The sequence below is a fragment of the Oncorhynchus kisutch genome, linkage group LG1, assembly GCF_002021735.2.
Source record: "Oncorhynchus kisutch isolate 150728-3 linkage group LG1, Okis_V2, whole genome shotgun sequence".
Taxonomy (NCBI): domain Eukaryota; kingdom Metazoa; phylum Chordata; class Actinopteri; order Salmoniformes; family Salmonidae; genus Oncorhynchus; species Oncorhynchus kisutch.
The window spans coordinates 66,749,339-66,766,170 of record NC_034174.2 but is presented as its reverse complement, the minus strand read 5'-3'; the positions used below and the strand labels follow the sequence as shown (position 1 = coordinate 66,766,170).

Here is a 16,832-nt window from a genome sequence, read left to right as displayed (position 1 = left end):
TTCTAAGGCCAGTCACACGGTGAACACAAAGCATGGAACTTGATACAGATAAGACAGTGCAGGAGAGAATGAGTGAGTGGCTGAGAGCAGAATGGAGAGAACAAGGAAGACCAATGGAAGCGATGGACAAAGAACTGGGCTGAGAAGAAGAGAGTGTGAGAAGGCTTGCCTGAGAGGGAGAAGAAAGGAGGCGTACAGGGATAGAGGGGGAGAAGTGGAGAAAGGGAGGACAGGTGTTTTGTGGTAACAGAGCTTGTTTTTTCAAGGGGAGGAGGTAGCATACACCACATCTCCTGCTCCGCCCCTATATGTGGTGCTACTGACAGCCTGGCGTAAAGTACAGTACTTCACAAAGAAAACAAGCTATGGGGTGAAGATTTCCCTAGACCTAGAATCAGTTTCAACTCCCCAAATCCTAACCGTAGCCATTATGGGGAAAGTTCAAAACTGACCCAAGATCAGCGTCGAGGCAACTTCACCCAAAACGCAAAAACACAGCACTATGGCCTGGTCTTACCCAGCATATATTATAACCTTTACATTTAAGATAACTTAAAATACACATTTGCCTAAATATTAGGATTTAAACATAGAGGGCTAAATATGTTACAATCTAATTAACATTCTGAAATAGGTAGACTGAGAGGAAATGTAGTAGCCGTATTCTGAAATAGAAAATAAAACAAGTTTGTGCATGAATGTGAAAAGGGAGAGGGAATAGAGAAAGGGCAGAGGAGAAAGAGGGAAATAGAAAAAGAGGAATAGAGTTGCTCCTAGTTATATATTGAACAAAAATATAAACACAACGTGCAACAATTTCAAAGATTTTACTGAATTACAGTTCATAAGGAAATCAGCCAATTTAAATAAATTCATTAGGCCCTAATCTATAGAGTTCACATAACTGGGAATAAAGATATGCATCTGTTGGTCACAAATCACTTAAAAAAAAGAAGTGCGTGGATCAGAAAACTAGTCGGTATCTGGTGTGACCACCATTTGCCTCACATCTCCTTCCGAGAGTTGATCAGGCAGTTGATAGTGGAATGTTGTCCCACTCCTCTTCAATGAATGTGTAAAGTTGCTGTATATAGGCAGGAACAAGAACCCGCAGTTGTACACGTCGATCCAAAGCATCCCAAACATGCTCAACCGGTGACAAGTCTTGAGCGTTTGCCCGTTACGAAGCCGAGCTTCTTACAATTTGTACAGAAATTCTTCAGTCGTGCAAACCCCCAGTTTCAGCTGTCCAGGTGGCTGGTCTCAGACGATCCTGCAGGTGAAGCTGGATGTGGAGGTCTGGCATGGTTACACGTGTTCTGCGGTTGTTAAGCCGGTTGGACCTACTGCAAAATTCTCTAAAATGACATTGGTAGCTTACTGTAGGGAAATTAAATTAGCTGGCAAAAAGCACACTCCCTACAACTTATCTGCAGCATTGTGTGACAAAACAGCACACCTTTAGTCCCCCAGCACAAGGTGCACATGTGTAATAATGCTGTGTTTAGTCAGTTTATTGATATGCCACACCTGTCAGGTAGATGGATTATCTTGGCAAAGGAGGATGTAAACCAATTTGTGCACAAAATGAGAAATAGGCTTTGTGCACGTATGGAATATTTCTGGGAGCTCTTTTCAGCTCATGAAACCAACACTTTAACAAACATATTGTAAAGTGTATATTTGTAAAAAATTGTGTTTAAATGTATGATCATAGCGCCACTTACTGACAGTTGAATCTGATATTCTATAGTGTTCATCTAAGTTTGTCTTCGGACTCATTTCATTCAACAATGATATACTGCAATGTGAAAATCCAACTTCTCTCTAATTAGTAAGTATGGTTAAATTCTGCTAACTTTCCCAGGGAGGAAATAAGCAGGGAATCACCCAACTGGGAGGTCTTAATTTCTGGAAATTGCCAGAATTTTACAACCGCATTAGTAAGGAAAAAAGAAGCCATACAAGTGACATAACATTGTATAAAAAGTTTTAATTTCAATTATTTTATTAACCTAATAATAGAAAACCATTAACAGGGAAAAGAACATTAAAACTGCAGCCTCGGGAGGATAAAATCAAATAAAAAGTGATGCTTACTTAAAAAAAAAAAAAAAAATTAATTCTCCCTCTCCAAAACAAGACAGGGACACGCATGCACACGTCTTCACTGGTCAGGGGGTGATTTTCATCTGGACTGTTCAACTGAAACAAGAAAAGAGGGAGATGTTAGATTATAGCATCAAGCAATGTACCCACAAAATGACTGGCAGATGCTGGGAACCAAAAAAATAACCTCAAAATAAAATAGCATAACTACACAGAACACATACTTGGAATGACTAGGTAATAATCAAATGCTCTAAATTGTCAGCGACAATTGCAAGCAGCACTGGCATTTGCAAACAGTAATAATGAAGGAAATTCCAAAACCCAGAGGAATAAATGAGAAGTGAAAACATGGTTATCTGAAATGGCATCCTATTCAGTGCACTACTTCTGACCAGAGCCTAGGTGGCTCTGATCAAAAGTAGTGCCGTACATAGGGAATAGGGTGACAGTTAAGACAAAACATGAAAAAGCACTGCAGTAGCACATGAAATCCAAAGGAGTGCTAGACTAGTTGGTTGAATATAGCTTACTGTAGGTGGAGATGTCAATCTCTTCTGGGAGCTCTGCCACGTTGACCTCGAAGCGGTCCTGCACATCGTTCAGGGTCTTGGCGTCGGTCTCGTCAGACACAAAGGTCACAGCCAGACCTTTCGTCCCGAACCTGCCAGCACGGGCCACTCTGTGCAGGTAGGTGTCGGAGTCCTCAGGCATGTCGTAGTTGAAGACTATGTTGACGCGCTCAATGTCCATCCCTCGGCCAAACAGGTTGGTGGCCACCAGGATCCGCCTCTGGAAGTCCTTGAACTGCTGGTACCGGGAAAGCCTAGGAATCCACAGATTTAAAATAAGTAGAACAAGCATTATACTTCCTGCTTCACTCCTGTGGGTACACTGAAACTGTGACCCACAAACATGTAATCTGAGAGAAGGTTATTGTTCAGGCCCTCTGGATAACAGCTTCTGCTACATGACCATTATACAAAATGTGCATGTAAATGAGATCCTCAATTTGATTGCTCAACTCCTCTCCACCTTCAAACCCCCGAGCTGACAAGGTACAAATCTGTCGTTCTGCCCCTGAACAGGCAGTTAACCCACTGTTCCTAGGCCGTCATTGAAAATAAGAATTTGTTCTTAACTGACTTGCCTAGTTAAATAAAGGTAAAAAAAAAAAACCTCCGTTGAAAAAAAAAAGTCAAGTAACTGAGAGGAGAAAATGTGCTCATGAAAATGACATTTACAGGGGTGGAAACAAATTAAAATGTGCAAAGTAGTAAAAATACATTTAGCTAGACATTTTGTGCTACTTATCGTTTTAAATATGTGCATGCTTCTCATCAGAGTAAGCAGCTGATTCAAAAGGAGAGGAGTAGATGTCAAAACTCTTCAGGGAAGGACAGTTGTGCTTCCTCGGAAGGAGGAGGCGAGGACACCGTTTACCTACTAACGAATTGACACTCCTCAACCACTTATCGGTTTACGGATAAGAGAGGGCGGAGTCGGCGAGGACAGTCTTGTCCAAATGAGAATTTCCCAATGAGAGCCAAAACCCAATCCCAGTTTTTCCCTCTCCATCAGAACCCACCTTTCCTCCTGGGCCATGCCCCTATGGATGGCAATTGCAGGGAAGTTCTGCTCCACCAGCAGCTGAGACAGAGCCACACAGCGCTGCACAGACTTCACAAAGATCACCACCTTCAGACAGGGGAGAAAATGGCAGTGAGACACCAAAGACAAACATGGGGCACAAACCCAAGCTGCATCTGATGTGGCACCCTGGCTTTACCCTGGTCAAACAGATGTACACTCCAAAGACGAAAAACATAGGGCATAAAACTCACAGGCAGAAACTTTGTCAGTGCATAGACAGAGTTCACTTGAATAAGTACAATTGCATTTAAAACACGACTTTTAAATCCATGGACAAAATACATTCAACCCACTAAGATTAAAAAAATAATAATGACGTTTTAGCATAAAAATCTGAAAATATTTATTTTGTCCGTACCTGGTTGAACTCAAGCACATCGAGCAGGTCGAAGAGCTTTCGGTTCTTCTCGCTATCCTTCAGCTTACAGTAGTACTGCTGCAGACCGTGCAGCGTCAGCTTGGTCTCATCGTCAACAAACACCTCCATGGGCTAGAGGACGGAGATATTCATTAAGCACCAAACAGAACACAGTGAGGGACTACCTAGACTTTCATTACAAAACATTTTGTTAGATTCACTAGGACACACTAGCATGGGGAAAGTGTCACTCTTTGGTCCAGTTCTATAAACCTAGCTACATCAAGTGAATACCTGAGTAAACCACATTCTGTGTTGGTGAATGAAGAACTAGAAATGTGATTGTTAACATCAATTAGTACTAGAGCTGGATGGAACTTATAGCTTTAATGCAAGGACTGTTCCTCCCGAAAATGTCCAGAAGCAGGGGTAGAGCCCCAGATCATGGTTAAGAGTCACTCTGCCCCACCGATATGGCCACTTGTGAGACAGACAGTCACGAGCAGGCAAACTTAAAGGGTCTCGAATTGAACTTTTTACATCACTATTAAACCATATGCAAAAATCACTTTACTATAAAAATAAAAAAAAAGGGGACAATCAGCAGTTTCTATATCAATATTTAGACATTTAAATTAAAATAATATAACAAATGTCTCATGAGCTTAGTTCAACTTTTATACCACATCAGAACCCAAAATATAAGCTTGTTTCACTCCAATATTTGTAAACAAAGTAAACGTAAAAAATAGCCTCAAAACATGATCCGAATTATCATTTTGACATCATTGATGGTCAGTCCTTTTGAGTGGTTAAATTTCACCAGACGAATCCCTCAGCTTTTTACCGAAACAGGGCGAGGAAGATGCTTCATGTTTCTACTGCCGAATGCCTCTTTAAAATTGCAATTTAGGGAGATTAACCAATCTGTGTGTGTGTAAAACTGCTACTTTAAGTTTCAGAACATGTACATAACTTGTGGTTACAAGAACCCCTTCCAACTTACATCCTGCATGAACTTGCGGCAGACAGGGCGAATCTCTTTGCTTAGGGTGGCACTGAACATCATGCACTGCTTCTCGTGGGGTGTGAGCCTGAAGATGTCCTGAACATCACGCCTCATGTCTGAGGGAGAGACAATAGGAAAATAATGTCACAAAAAAAGTCAGCCCACTCAGTCTGAAATCAGACTAGATAAAATCAAATTTAAATACACTTTACTATATGGCAAAATCCTTACTTCAGTCACACCATCTATCACAATCTGTTCTAAGATCCACTACTACTTAGTATGAAAGTGTATTACAAGTGCATTCTAAGTGGTATGCTAGTAGGTACATTGAACACGTTTTCAATTGACTGTTCATCTTTAAAGTTTCAACTTACTCCCATCACGCACATTCTCACACATCTGGCATCATCCCCCCTGTCCTACTCACCCAGCTGCTCCAGCATCTTGTCACACTCATCCAGGACAAAGTGCTTCACGTTCTTCAGGTTCAGGGTCTTGTTGCGGATGAGGGCCAGGATGCGGCCGGGCGTACCCACCACGATGTGGGGGCAGTTCTTCTTCAGCACGTCCTCGTCCTTCTTGATGGACAGGCCCCCGAAGAACACAGCTGCCTTGACGGTGGGCATGTACTTGGAGAAGCGTTCATACTCTTTGCTGATCTGGAAGGCCAGCTCTCGTGTGTGGCACATCACCAGCACAGACACCTGGTAGACAGAGAGAAGTAGGAAGGGGAGGATGTTTAATACAGAGCTCTCTGAACATCAGAAAAACAAAACAAACACAAGATTATCAAATAGGATAGAAAAGCAGTGTAAAACAGTGAGATTAAAAACAGAACAAATTCAGACCAATGGGGTGGCACAGGGTTTGACCGAGGTAGGCTGGCATCATAAATAAGCATTTGCGATTTTTAGTCCAGGAGACTAGGCTTCAATGCGACCGCAATTCAATGGCCTGGTCCACAGTGTAAAGATGAATTTCACTATTCAAACACTCACCTGCCCGTCCACAGGTTCAATCTGCTGCAGGGTGGCCAGTACAAACACAGCAGTCTTGCCCATACCAGACTTGGCCTGGCACAGGATGTCCATGCCCAGGATGGCCTGTGGGATGCACTCGTGTTGGACTGAAAGACAGAAACACAAGTATTTTTTATTTTACTAGGCAAGTCAGTTAAGAACAAATTCTTCTTTACAATGATGGCCAACGAAAAGGCGGTGACACAAAACTACATTGAGAGACCTAAGACAACATAGAAAGGCAGCAACACAGCATGGTAGCAGCACAAAACATGGTACAAACATTGGGCACAGACAACAGCACAAACAGAAAGGTAGAGACAACAATACTTCACACAAAGCAGCTACAACTGTCAGTAAGTGTCCCTGATTGAGTCTTTGAATGAAGAGATTGAGATAAAACTGTCTAGTTTGAGTGTTTGTTGCTGAAGAAAGCTAGGGATGTGTGACCTTTGGGGACATTTAACAGAATGTGACTGGCAGAACACATGTTGTATGTGGAGGATGAGGGCTGCAGTAGATCTCAGATAGGGTGGAGTGAGGCCTAAGAGGGTTTTATAAATAAGCGTCAACCAGTGAGTCTTGCTACAGGTATACAGAGATGATCAGTTTAAGTATGATGTGATCTTTGAAGGGGAATACATGTATAACTCAGTGAATTACTTTCAACCAGGGCCCAAATATAGAGCACTACTTTTGAACAAAGTCCTATAGGTCCTGCTCAAAAGTAGTACACTATGTCAGGAATAGGGTGCTATTTGAGACAGGCAGAATGGACAAAGTAAAAGACAGTCCTTGGTTGAAGGTGGGCAGTGCCTGTGAGACTCACCTTCAGAGGGATGTTCAAAGCCACAGTCGACAATGGCGCGGAGCAGCTCTGGTTTGAGCAGGAAGTCTCGGAAACCAGAGCTGTGGATGGAGACATAAGAGCCCTTTACCTCCTTCTTGCCTGCAGGTGTGGTGGTCTCCGGGGCAACCTGAGGCTCCTCATCCTCTTCATAGTCCAAGAGCTCGTTGTCAACGTCATTCTCTGCCATTCTAGAGAAGGGGTACTTGCGTTAGTTGAAGCTAGGAAAGACTGGAGACTCGTTTGTCAATTCAATACGTTATGTAAAATTATTCACCTTCTAACCTTAGTTACAAGACTCGTAATAATTTAATGTAACTTCACTTCCTGAATTCAATCCTAGTGAAACATCACAGTCTAGCACAGAGTTTCCCGTACTCGGTCCTGGGGACTCCAAGGGGTGCACGTTTTTTTCCCCCTAGCAATACACATCTGACTCAAATAACCAAAGCTTGGGGAGTTCATTATTCGAATCAGCTGTATAGTGCTAGCGCAAGAACCAAAACGTGCAACCCTTGGGGACCCTAGGACCGAGTTTGGGAAACGCTGGTCTGACGTCTATTCCTACACAGCATTAGCTAGCTAACGGCTAGGCTAGCTGCTAATAATGCTAGTAGCAGGCCGCATTCACACCACCAAAGTTTACATTTGACACAATCATTACAATTGACCTAATAACAAGGATTGGACCAGCGACCACCCAGTAACTCAGTTTACAGTAGTTAACCAGTTGCCATATTCAATTAAGTTGAACAGGAAGTCAAGCCTCAAACAATGGCAGCCGCCTCCACTCATTCAAACTTTGACAGAAAAGTGTTATAAAAAGGACAATAATAGGTTCCAAATGCAGGGTGGAGATTCTGAAACAACGTTGACTCAAAATAATAACAAGCAAGACATTTCTAGGGCCTAACTTCTCCTAAAATGTAATTCTCGGAACCGACCTGCGACACACTGCTAGCAGAAGTTAACTGCTAACTGACATGGCCGTGCTAGTACTAACATTAGCTTGACCGCAATGCTAAATGTGTTAGTTAGCCAGATCGCACAAGGTTTTAGCAAAGATTAACAATAAATATAGTCGAACATTGCTATTTATGAGCGTTATGGAAAGAGAAATAGATGTCTCCATTTTACAATACATGTGATATTGAAATGTACTCAATACAGCACATTTCTTATGCAATTAAAATACACTTACTTCTCGGTGGTAACTCAAAACGGCTTCGACTATCACTGCTAGCTAGGTTCACATGGGCAGTCCTCAAGTACTTTCATCCGGAAGTACTGTGCTCGTGTATTCGTGGACACTATTGGTCAATTTTAAAGGCAATCTCCCCAAACCGGTCTGAAAACGAACCATGATTGGCCTATTCAAATGTCGATCTTGAAAACAACAGCAAATAAGGCGGGATTTCACCAGCTAATTGTGGGCATCATTTCTTGTTTGACAACACTGGTATGAAACAAGTACACTGTGATAGCCTTATTCAGCAATAATGTAAACATTTCTGATTTCTGTAAATTATATCTACGTATGACTAGGTTTCCTCACCAAGAAATGATTTCTGAATTTAGATTCTAATCGATTAGATTAATTTATTAGTCACATACATAGCATCGCAGATGTAATTGCAGGGTACAGTGAAATTCTTAAGATCTGAACTTCAACAGTGCAGGTCAAAAAGATAAGCGAATGAAACAATATTAATATTAATAATAATATACACCATATATACATTTTTATTTACAACATTTACAAACCAACAGCCTGCATTCATCCAGTTTGTATAAATTATGATAGAAGTGTGACATGACTGTAATGAGTATCTTGGACAAATAGGCAGTTGGCTTAATAAAACATGTATTCATAATTGGCAATATGTGGGCCTGCCCTGATCATATCAGCTTACCACATCTGTCTTCCCTCACCAAACCCATCAATGATTAGATTTATTTGACCATAATCATTTGTTTGGTTCATATTATTGACACTAAATAGATGTTATTTTAACCGTAGCTGTTAAAAGTCCAACAGTGGGAGTGTGTAGCAGACTAATGATGGCGCGACTTTAATTCCTGACTATTTCAGTTATGTCCAACAGAGGGCAACATTTATCCATAAAATACGATTAAACCTCACTGAACCAAAGTGAATTGGGTTACATTGTAAACTTTATAGAGATTTCGTATGTGATCAGAAACGATGCATTCATTTCCCAGAGTGGTCGCTCTGTGTTATTGTAGTTGACGTAATCGTGTACAATGGCATGACGTAATATATGAGCCTATGACGTAAACGCACTCAAGAGAAGGTTCAGTGCCTGCCTACTTCTGGCTCAGTTGAGTTGATGATTTACAAAGGAGAGTCATCCTCATGTTCAAATAAATCCCTTTGAGTGGACAAAGATGACATTCTGTGAGTACAGCAAAACGGGCCAAGATTTTGTAAAAATAAATAAAATTGAAATGTATTTTAAAATGTATTTGTTTATAAAAAATGTCAGGTCCAATCTGAAGGGTGCCTGAAAGCACAATGGATAGAAATCATAAACGGTTGAGAATAATTCTTCAAAAAGTAAGTCTCATAAGTGATTAAAAAAATGTTTTTGTTAATTCTGGGGCTTTCTCTCTTGATATGTAATGGGGCTATCTTCTTGGTAGTATAGCCTATATGTTGTAAAAACAGATTGCCATGATTTATAATTGGAAAAGTGGGAATAGTAATGGAGGGCTTAAGTTAAATGTATTTCCTTATGATCCTGTACCCCAGGCTGGGACCCTCCAAGCTAGCGCTGGAGAGCAGGTGCTCCAGACAGACGTCATTTCCGCTGGCCATGATGGAGTAAGGCTGCCAGCCCTGGGAGACTGCCCCAAGGACAGCCCTCTAAATGTAAGAAACAGCTTTTAGTTCTGATGCAAAACGTCTGGTTGTAACAGAGACCAGTTGGTTGTAATCTAGTAATATGGTTAAAAACCAGTTTACAACAAGATAATAACACCATTAAGACACATGGACCACCTACTAGTTAGAACTAATAGTATTGGAATTCTGATTTTAATTCTGATTCTAATTCTAAGGTTAACCCTTATGTGACATGTCACTTAGTACCACCATGCCTATGGTGAAATAGGTGGTTTCTATGGTGATATGATTTCCCCACTGTTGTTATATGTCTCAGAACCTTGTGCCGAAGCCCCCACAAGGCCCCAGGCCCAGCCGAGAGGCCAATATAGCAAAGGCAGAAAAGAAGGCCAGAGAGGTTATCAAGGCTAAAAAGTCTAGGGAGGCTAAGTCAGGGGTGATATACGTAAGCCGCCAAGTAGTTGGTATGTTGGCACTGCCTCAAACGCTTCTATCTCGAACAACCAGTTACAGTGAGTATTGATCTCCACTTCCAAAAATCTTGGATTTTTTGATGCAATTCTAAAAGGATATATGGTGGAAGGATCCACTATTATCTACGACTCTCCTCTTTCTGTAGGTGTCCTGCCAGCTATCAAGAAGGGCACTAAAGTTACTAAAATGGAGACAACAGGTGGGTATTGGTGACACAGTGTTTATTTCTGATTATACAACTTCAATAGAATCTTTACTGTGGTCACTAGCTTGTTCGGTGGTAATTCTGATTGTCTTCTGTTTCAGAAACCCCAGGTCCCCTGACACCTAATGATGGGGAGATAATGATCTCCTCTCCATCTGTTGATGACCTCCTGACCCCAAAGAGTGATGTCACGTCCGAGGCTAAGAGCGATGATGCCTCCTGTCCAATTTCACCTGAGGCGTTCTCTCTAACAAACTTCCTGAAGTCTCACCCGTGAGTCCTGCTGTGAACCTCTATATGTGCAGAAAAAATATAATCTATGTAAACACTAGTTTAAGTTGCCAATGATTCCTGGTGTTTGTTTGTTTTCCAGTCAGAGAAAGCTTATCAGGAAGTTCCTCAAACAAATGGTAAGTCCCGCATTTTTTCTGCTTTCAAGGGTGGAGTGATCATTGGAAACAACTATCTTGTAACATAAAAACTACTAGCTGTCAGATTGTTGTTTTCTGTTTCTCTTTCTAAGAACGTGACAATAGGCGACCTGGACGAAATCATCGAGTGGGTGGTGTGTGTCTCCAGTGAGGTGTTTCTCCCAGTGATGGCTCTGCACAGGACCTCCAGACCAGAGTCGTCAGACTCGTCCCGCTGGGGGTCAGGTGTGCTCCAGATCGTCTCTGAAAAGTTCCACCAGCGGAGTTCTGAGCCGAAGGGAAGGCTCCTGGGCGGGCAGCCGCCCACTCCCCCTTCTGAGACCGACAAGGAGCTTCAGGGCATAACAGATCTGTCTGTGAGTAACATCCTGAAAAGGGCCCAGGAGGACCTCTTCTCTTCTGGTGAGGATGACCTGGAGAACACCCATCCAGGTATTACTCTGACAGAAGAGAAGCTCTCCAGCATCTTCTCAGAGCTGTTCAGGGATGCCTGTGAGAGTGCCCAGGAGGCCGCCAGACGGATCCACCACATGAGGTCTGGAAGAGGCAACAACAGCCAGAATGGGAGTCGGCCTGGGTCGTCACAGGGATCGAGCAGATCCAACATGCCAGATTTGGGAGAATTGGGGTCAGTGAGGAGTACCAAGGGAATTGACGTCCATAAAGTCCTTAGCGAGGGGTCCCTCCCCGTCTTTGCCCTGTTTGGGGAGAGGCCAGGGGAAGTTGGGGAGACCAGCAGCCCTGCTGGGGAGATGGACGAGACCCAGACTGCCAGCACTCCCAGCATTCCCCGGTCTGGGCATGGCGGCAGAAGGAGTAGCCAGACCACCACTCCCACCCCCGGCCACAGAGAGGCAGGATTCACAGCCAATAACATCTTTGATGTTATTGTTCATCTGGCGCACTCTGACACTGACCGGGAACTCCACCAGGAGTTCAGCAGTGAGGATGATGTTTCACTGAATGACATCATGGACATGAAGTCAACCCCGGCAGTGGAGCCCCTGGGTCAGATCCTGTCCTCATGGAAGCTGGTCAACATGATCTTCAGGGGGAAGGTCCACTACTTTGGGAAGGAGCTCATCTGCAAGGTGTATCAGATGCTTCTGGACACCGGTATGGGCAGGAGGCCAATGGCCCGCCAGAGCAGGTCCGAGCCCATCCTGAAAGACCTGGCTGCCAACCGTAGGCTCTCCAATGAATTCTTCACAGACGTGCTGTACATGTTCATCCAACGGGCCATTAAGAATCTGCTGGAGAACTTCTTGGGTCTGCCGACCACCCCACCAGGTAGAGACATTATGTGGAATGACAACTTTAACTGGATGTATAGGGAGGGCTGGGGGAACACCCCCACATCCAGCAAGGAGGAATTCTGGGACAGCGACTCCACCTGGTCAAGTGGGCATGGGAAGGAGGAAGGGACAGAGTCCCGTGGGAGGTGGGCCGCTCTGTTGGAGAAGGGCAGCTTCCTGACCCTCCAGTCCTCCAGCTCCCTCTCCCTCTCCGATGACAACAAGGAGGCACTAGGTTAGTTATTATGTTGTTTTTTACCATCTTTTGCACACACACATTCCCCTTCTTTCTTTTCTCTTATTGTCAGTAATGGTATTTTCATTTTCTCTCCTCTTTTTTTCTTATTTTTCTATACAGTGTTTGGAGACATTTTATGTGTGAAGTATTACTTTGAATCAAATGTCAAACTCATTCTATAGAAGGCCGGGTTTCTGCAGGTTTTCACTCCACCCTTGATTGATGAATTAAGGTCACTAATTAGTTAGAAACTCCTCTCACCTGGTTGTCTAGGTCTTAATTGAAAGGAAAAAACTAAGACCCGCAGACACTCGGCCCCCCCATGGAATGAGTTCCCTGTATTAAATAAATGTTGATTTGACCAGGGGCCGTTTGCCAGGTCCTGACCACCAGGGTGGGAGACATCCTGAACAGTACCTGCAATGATGATTGCAAGGCCAGGCTCATCATCCAGAAAGGTACACTTATAACCTGTTTTACCCATATGACCAGTAATAACAATGTAATAACCTGTGTAATAACCCGTGTATTACCATTATAGTAAATGTGCTAGATACTGCATAGTGTTATACATGAATGTGGCTTTGAACCATTTCAGAATATGAGTGTATTTTCTTAGGATTGGATTCCGGTGCCAGGGAAAGGTTCCCTGACTCTCCGTGTCCCTCTTCACCCAAGGACGAAGAGGAGGTGCTTGTGAGTGCCATGACTGTCTCATACCCTAAACCCTCCACCTCAACCCAGGCAGCATGGGCAGCTCCTGCCCAGACTCTGGACGTTTTTCTGCCCAGACCCTGCCTGGATGAAGAAGAGGTAGTGCCCAGCTCCTCCTTGAAGGACAACTCTGTGACGACCACCCATGCAGCACTGGCAGCTCCTTCCCAGACCCTGGAAGAAGAGGTGGGAGAAGCTGAGGTGTCCGATGTGAATGACAGCTCCTTGATGCCCACCAAGGCTCTTGAGAAGATTCCCTCCCTCCTACCAGGCAAGGTCCTTATCGAGGAGGACACCCTCAGTTGCAGCACTCCCTGGGCCACCGTCATGAGCCCCCAGACCCTGAAGTTTATCCTCCATGGCATCATGTGCCGACTGGAGGCCTCAGAGTCCCCCCAGACAAGGAGGGCCAATGACCCCTTCAGGCTGATGAAGGATCTCTTTCTGGAGGTCCAGCATGCCCTGAAGTATGCTGACATCTCTGTCCTCTTTGGCCTGGAGGAGAGCATCCAATTTATTGGGGAGGATGCGGTGAAGGCCATCGTGAAGACTGCAGCTAAAAGATTGTCCCTGCGTTCGGACTCCAACCGGGCTCAACTGCGTGCCGCGCGCTCTGGTGGTGAGGCAGCCATCAGGTGCATGGCGGACACCATCACACAAGTCATAGATGACTATTCCGAGGACTGGAGTTCCAGCGGCCATTTTGGAGCCAGGAGGAGCCGTGCTAGTGGGAGGTCACACTCCTCAACCTCCTCAAGGAGTGACGTCACCCTCACCGAGGAGCTCCTGGCCCGGAGGGAATACATTGAAGAGGACCTAGAGGAGATGGCTGATGACAGCACTGGTTTGGAGAAGACCATTGTAAGCTCAGCCATCTCTGCCAAGTCCCAGGTAATTAGCTACATTTCTGAGAGCTCCGAGCCCAACAGCTGTGCCCTCTTCACAGACCTCGAGGACATCACCTCCACACATGTGAGACAGACAAGAACCTGTAGATCGTTTAGTTATTTGGGCTGTTTGATTGTGAGGCATCAACTCAAATCTGTTTCTCTCTCTACGAAGGAGAAGGAAGAGGCTATGAAGGAAGAAGTGAGGAAGTCAGGAAAGAAGAGCCGAAGAAATAATAAGGACCAGAAGAAGAACAAGGTGTCTCCTCTTGGCAATGATAGTAAGTCCTCATTTCTGTCAGTCAACATGTGCGTCTGTCTTCAGCACACTATTGTAATGGAAGGACGGGAGACTATGAGGATGTTATCAGATTCTTATTCATTAGCCACTAAATGGAAGAGAACAGACTAAAACAGGGAGGAACTTTCTTGAACTTGCCAATAACAAATTATTGTTTTTGTTTTCTGTTTCAAAACATTTTGCTACTGTGTGCCTGAATGAACACGACCCTGATTTCATGCCCTGTTCTATGTCACCTGTTCAGGTACTGTGGCTGCAGATGAGCCGAAGAAAAAACAGGCTCTCTTCCCGCGGATCACAGCTGCCCTGGCAAGACTATTTTGCTTCCCCTGCAAAAAAAGATGCAAAAAGTAACTGTACAGAGACGAATTTGGGAAACCCTGATACCACCTCCCCCAACCCACTTTCTAAAAAAACATCAGTGCCACCAGAAGAGGGAGACAACCCCCCCTATTCACAACTCATTTTATTACCCCCCCCATTTAATTTAATAAACACAACTTTCAGCTATTTTGATCTTCTTTACTTTTTTTTTACAGACCCACCTGCATGCTATAGATTCGTAAGGTCAATTTGCTGTGTACTGTCTACAGTATCATTGTTATGAGTAGGTTCACTTTGTCAGTCATTATTTTTACCTTTATTTAACTAGGCAAGTTAGTTTAGAACAAATTCTTATTTTCAATGACGACCTAGGAACATTGGGTTGACTGCCTTGTTCAGGGGCAGAACGACAGATATTTTAGGCTACCTGTCGCTATATAGGTATAGGCTAAATGCCCTAACCTAATTGCAATTTACATAATAAGAGTTACATTAGAATAATTCCCTAATTTTATCTTTCTTGAGAGGGAATAAATCTCTAATACACTATACTCAATACCATACAGTAAGCACACCACTGTATGCCGATGCAAGCCCCGCCTCCCCGCAGAATAAAGAATAGACACGAGTGGATAATTGCGGTGTCACTACAAAGGATACCTTAATTAAGCCAATTCATTGGCTTTAGACATGCCAATCATGTCTGTGTTGTAATCTGATTGGTGTGTGTACCACCTCATGGCAAAAGGTGTAGAAACGCTGAAGCACTCCATTCTGTTTATGATTTCTATTAATGATTGACGCTGCTGTTTAAAGCTATATTTTTTAATGTCTGCCTTATTTGTATTATTACACAGTTGGGGAGGACAGGGTGGACAGCTCCCTGTCTAGTAGTTGTAGCCTGTAGCTAGTTATACGTCTTCTTGAGGAAGCGCCGACAGACGGACAGCTGTGCGAGTTCGCATTTTCTAATAAAACAGCAGCACGAGCGATGGCTTCGGCGTAGCATTTCGTACTGTAATTTTCATACGGCGGGGAAGTCGACATTGTGAAGGTTTTGTTCTGTGCTAGTTTCGTGGTGTCCGTGTGTTGGCATGACATAGCAGCTACGAGCAAGAGCCGCTTCGATTATGGGAACATTCAGGTAGGCATTACTGTTTTATTTATAAATGTATTATTTACTGTTGTTCTTGTTATAATTGCATGTGTCACATACATATTTGTTATGCATGTAGATGGATCGAGCGAAGTTTACGTTTATGCTCCTAAACAAAGCACTTAGACCCTGTGTATTTTTACATTGAGGAAGCCTTAATCTTCATCAGAGGTTACTCGGCGACAGCGGGGCTGATTACTGCTCCATTTCTCTCTTGTCGAATTAATACAGTGGTCTTCATTAGCATATTTCCGGAAAGCGAATAGGCCCCTCAAATGGAAAGGGAAGGCAAGCGAAAAAGAAATTAGCCGAAATAGGCTACATCCCCGTTATTTTTCTGTAGGCTATTGTTTTACGCATAGAAATAAGAGGACACATTGTAGCCTCTTCCCCTGCGCGGCCTCAATTTCATACATCGTTTTACAATCGTTGCAACGTTTTGAATGGCCTTCTTCTTGTCACATTGCACTGCAAGACATAGGCTTGAACTGCCATTTGAATTGGTGATAGATGCTGAAGCATCATCTGCAGCGCGAGAGCCTGTTGTACAGGTAGCAGCCATATGCATCAGCATATTGGCCTGAAATCCGGGCTAAGTGCCATCACACAAACAGAAACAGGCATAAACCCACGGAATTACATCCTCTCAGCCAGTTCTTTGTATTCTATACAACGCAGGTTATTTGTCCTTCAGATGTATTCTTTTTGCTAGTGAAGGCATGCTACAGCCGTTAGAATATTGTAGTCAGAAATGGATGTGCCTTGGGTTGGCTTTACTCCAAAATATTATGAGAGCAGAAGATCTCAAAGTATGGATTGTGGCTAACATTTTATTATGGAAGGGCTATTATGGCTGACAATAAATAAGTGAAGTATTCTGCCCCAGGCGACTGAATTCAGTCTCTTTTGGGGACTTAGTATTCAAGGAATAAATGACCTTACA

General features: G+C 43.6%; 3 protein-coding genes across 6 annotated transcripts in view; 2 read left to right on the top strand and 1 right to left on the bottom strand.

Moving 5' to 3' along the window:
* Positions 1-1,976: 1,976 nt before the first annotated feature.
* LOC109888820 (ATP-dependent RNA helicase DDX39A) lies at positions 1,977-8,303 on the bottom strand. 2 transcript variants are annotated; one of them, XM_020479999.2, is made up of 9 exons: positions 8,200-8,303; positions 6,981-7,189; positions 6,131-6,258; positions 5,560-5,836; positions 5,127-5,245; positions 4,121-4,252; positions 3,698-3,807; positions 2,643-2,935; positions 1,977-2,205 (listed from the first exon to the last, which is right to left on the bottom strand). In XM_020479999.2, exons 2-9 carry the CDS (start codon positions 7,186-7,188, stop codon positions 2,189-2,191), a joined length of 1,284 nt encoding a protein of 427 aa, XP_020335588.2. In that variant the 5' UTR covers position 7,189; positions 8,200-8,303; the 3' UTR covers positions 1,977-2,188. The 2 variants fall into 2 exon arrangements, 1 of the variants encoding a protein (XP_020335588.2); XR_004210868.1 differs by lacking the exon at positions 1,977-2,205 and having other exon boundaries at positions 2,643-3,144; positions 3,289-3,807; positions 8,200-8,302.
* Positions 8,304-12,855: 4,552 nt separating this feature from the next.
* LOC116376223 (uncharacterized) lies at positions 12,856-14,197 on the top strand. Its single transcript, XM_031835728.1, has 3 exons — positions 12,856-12,965; positions 13,127-14,112; positions 14,168-14,197. The coding sequence occupies exons 2-3, from the start codon at positions 13,213-13,215 to the stop codon at positions 14,195-14,197; spliced, it is 930 nt and encodes a 309-aa protein (XP_031691588.1). The 5' UTR covers positions 12,856-12,965; positions 13,127-13,212.
* A 1,254-nt stretch (positions 14,198-15,451) lies between these two features.
* The window catches only part of LOC109888844 (EVI5-like protein), a 38,857-nt gene continuing 37,476 nt past the window's right edge, over positions 15,452-16,832 (top strand). For 2 of the 3 annotated variants that reach the window (XM_020480026.2, XM_020480013.2), the window contains exon 1: positions 15,454-15,877. The gene's annotated coding sequence lies outside the window, so the exon portion shown is untranslated. Of the gene's footprint in view, positions 15,878-16,832 lie in introns of all 3 variants that reach the window. The other variant, XM_031830789.1, reaches the window with a different exon arrangement.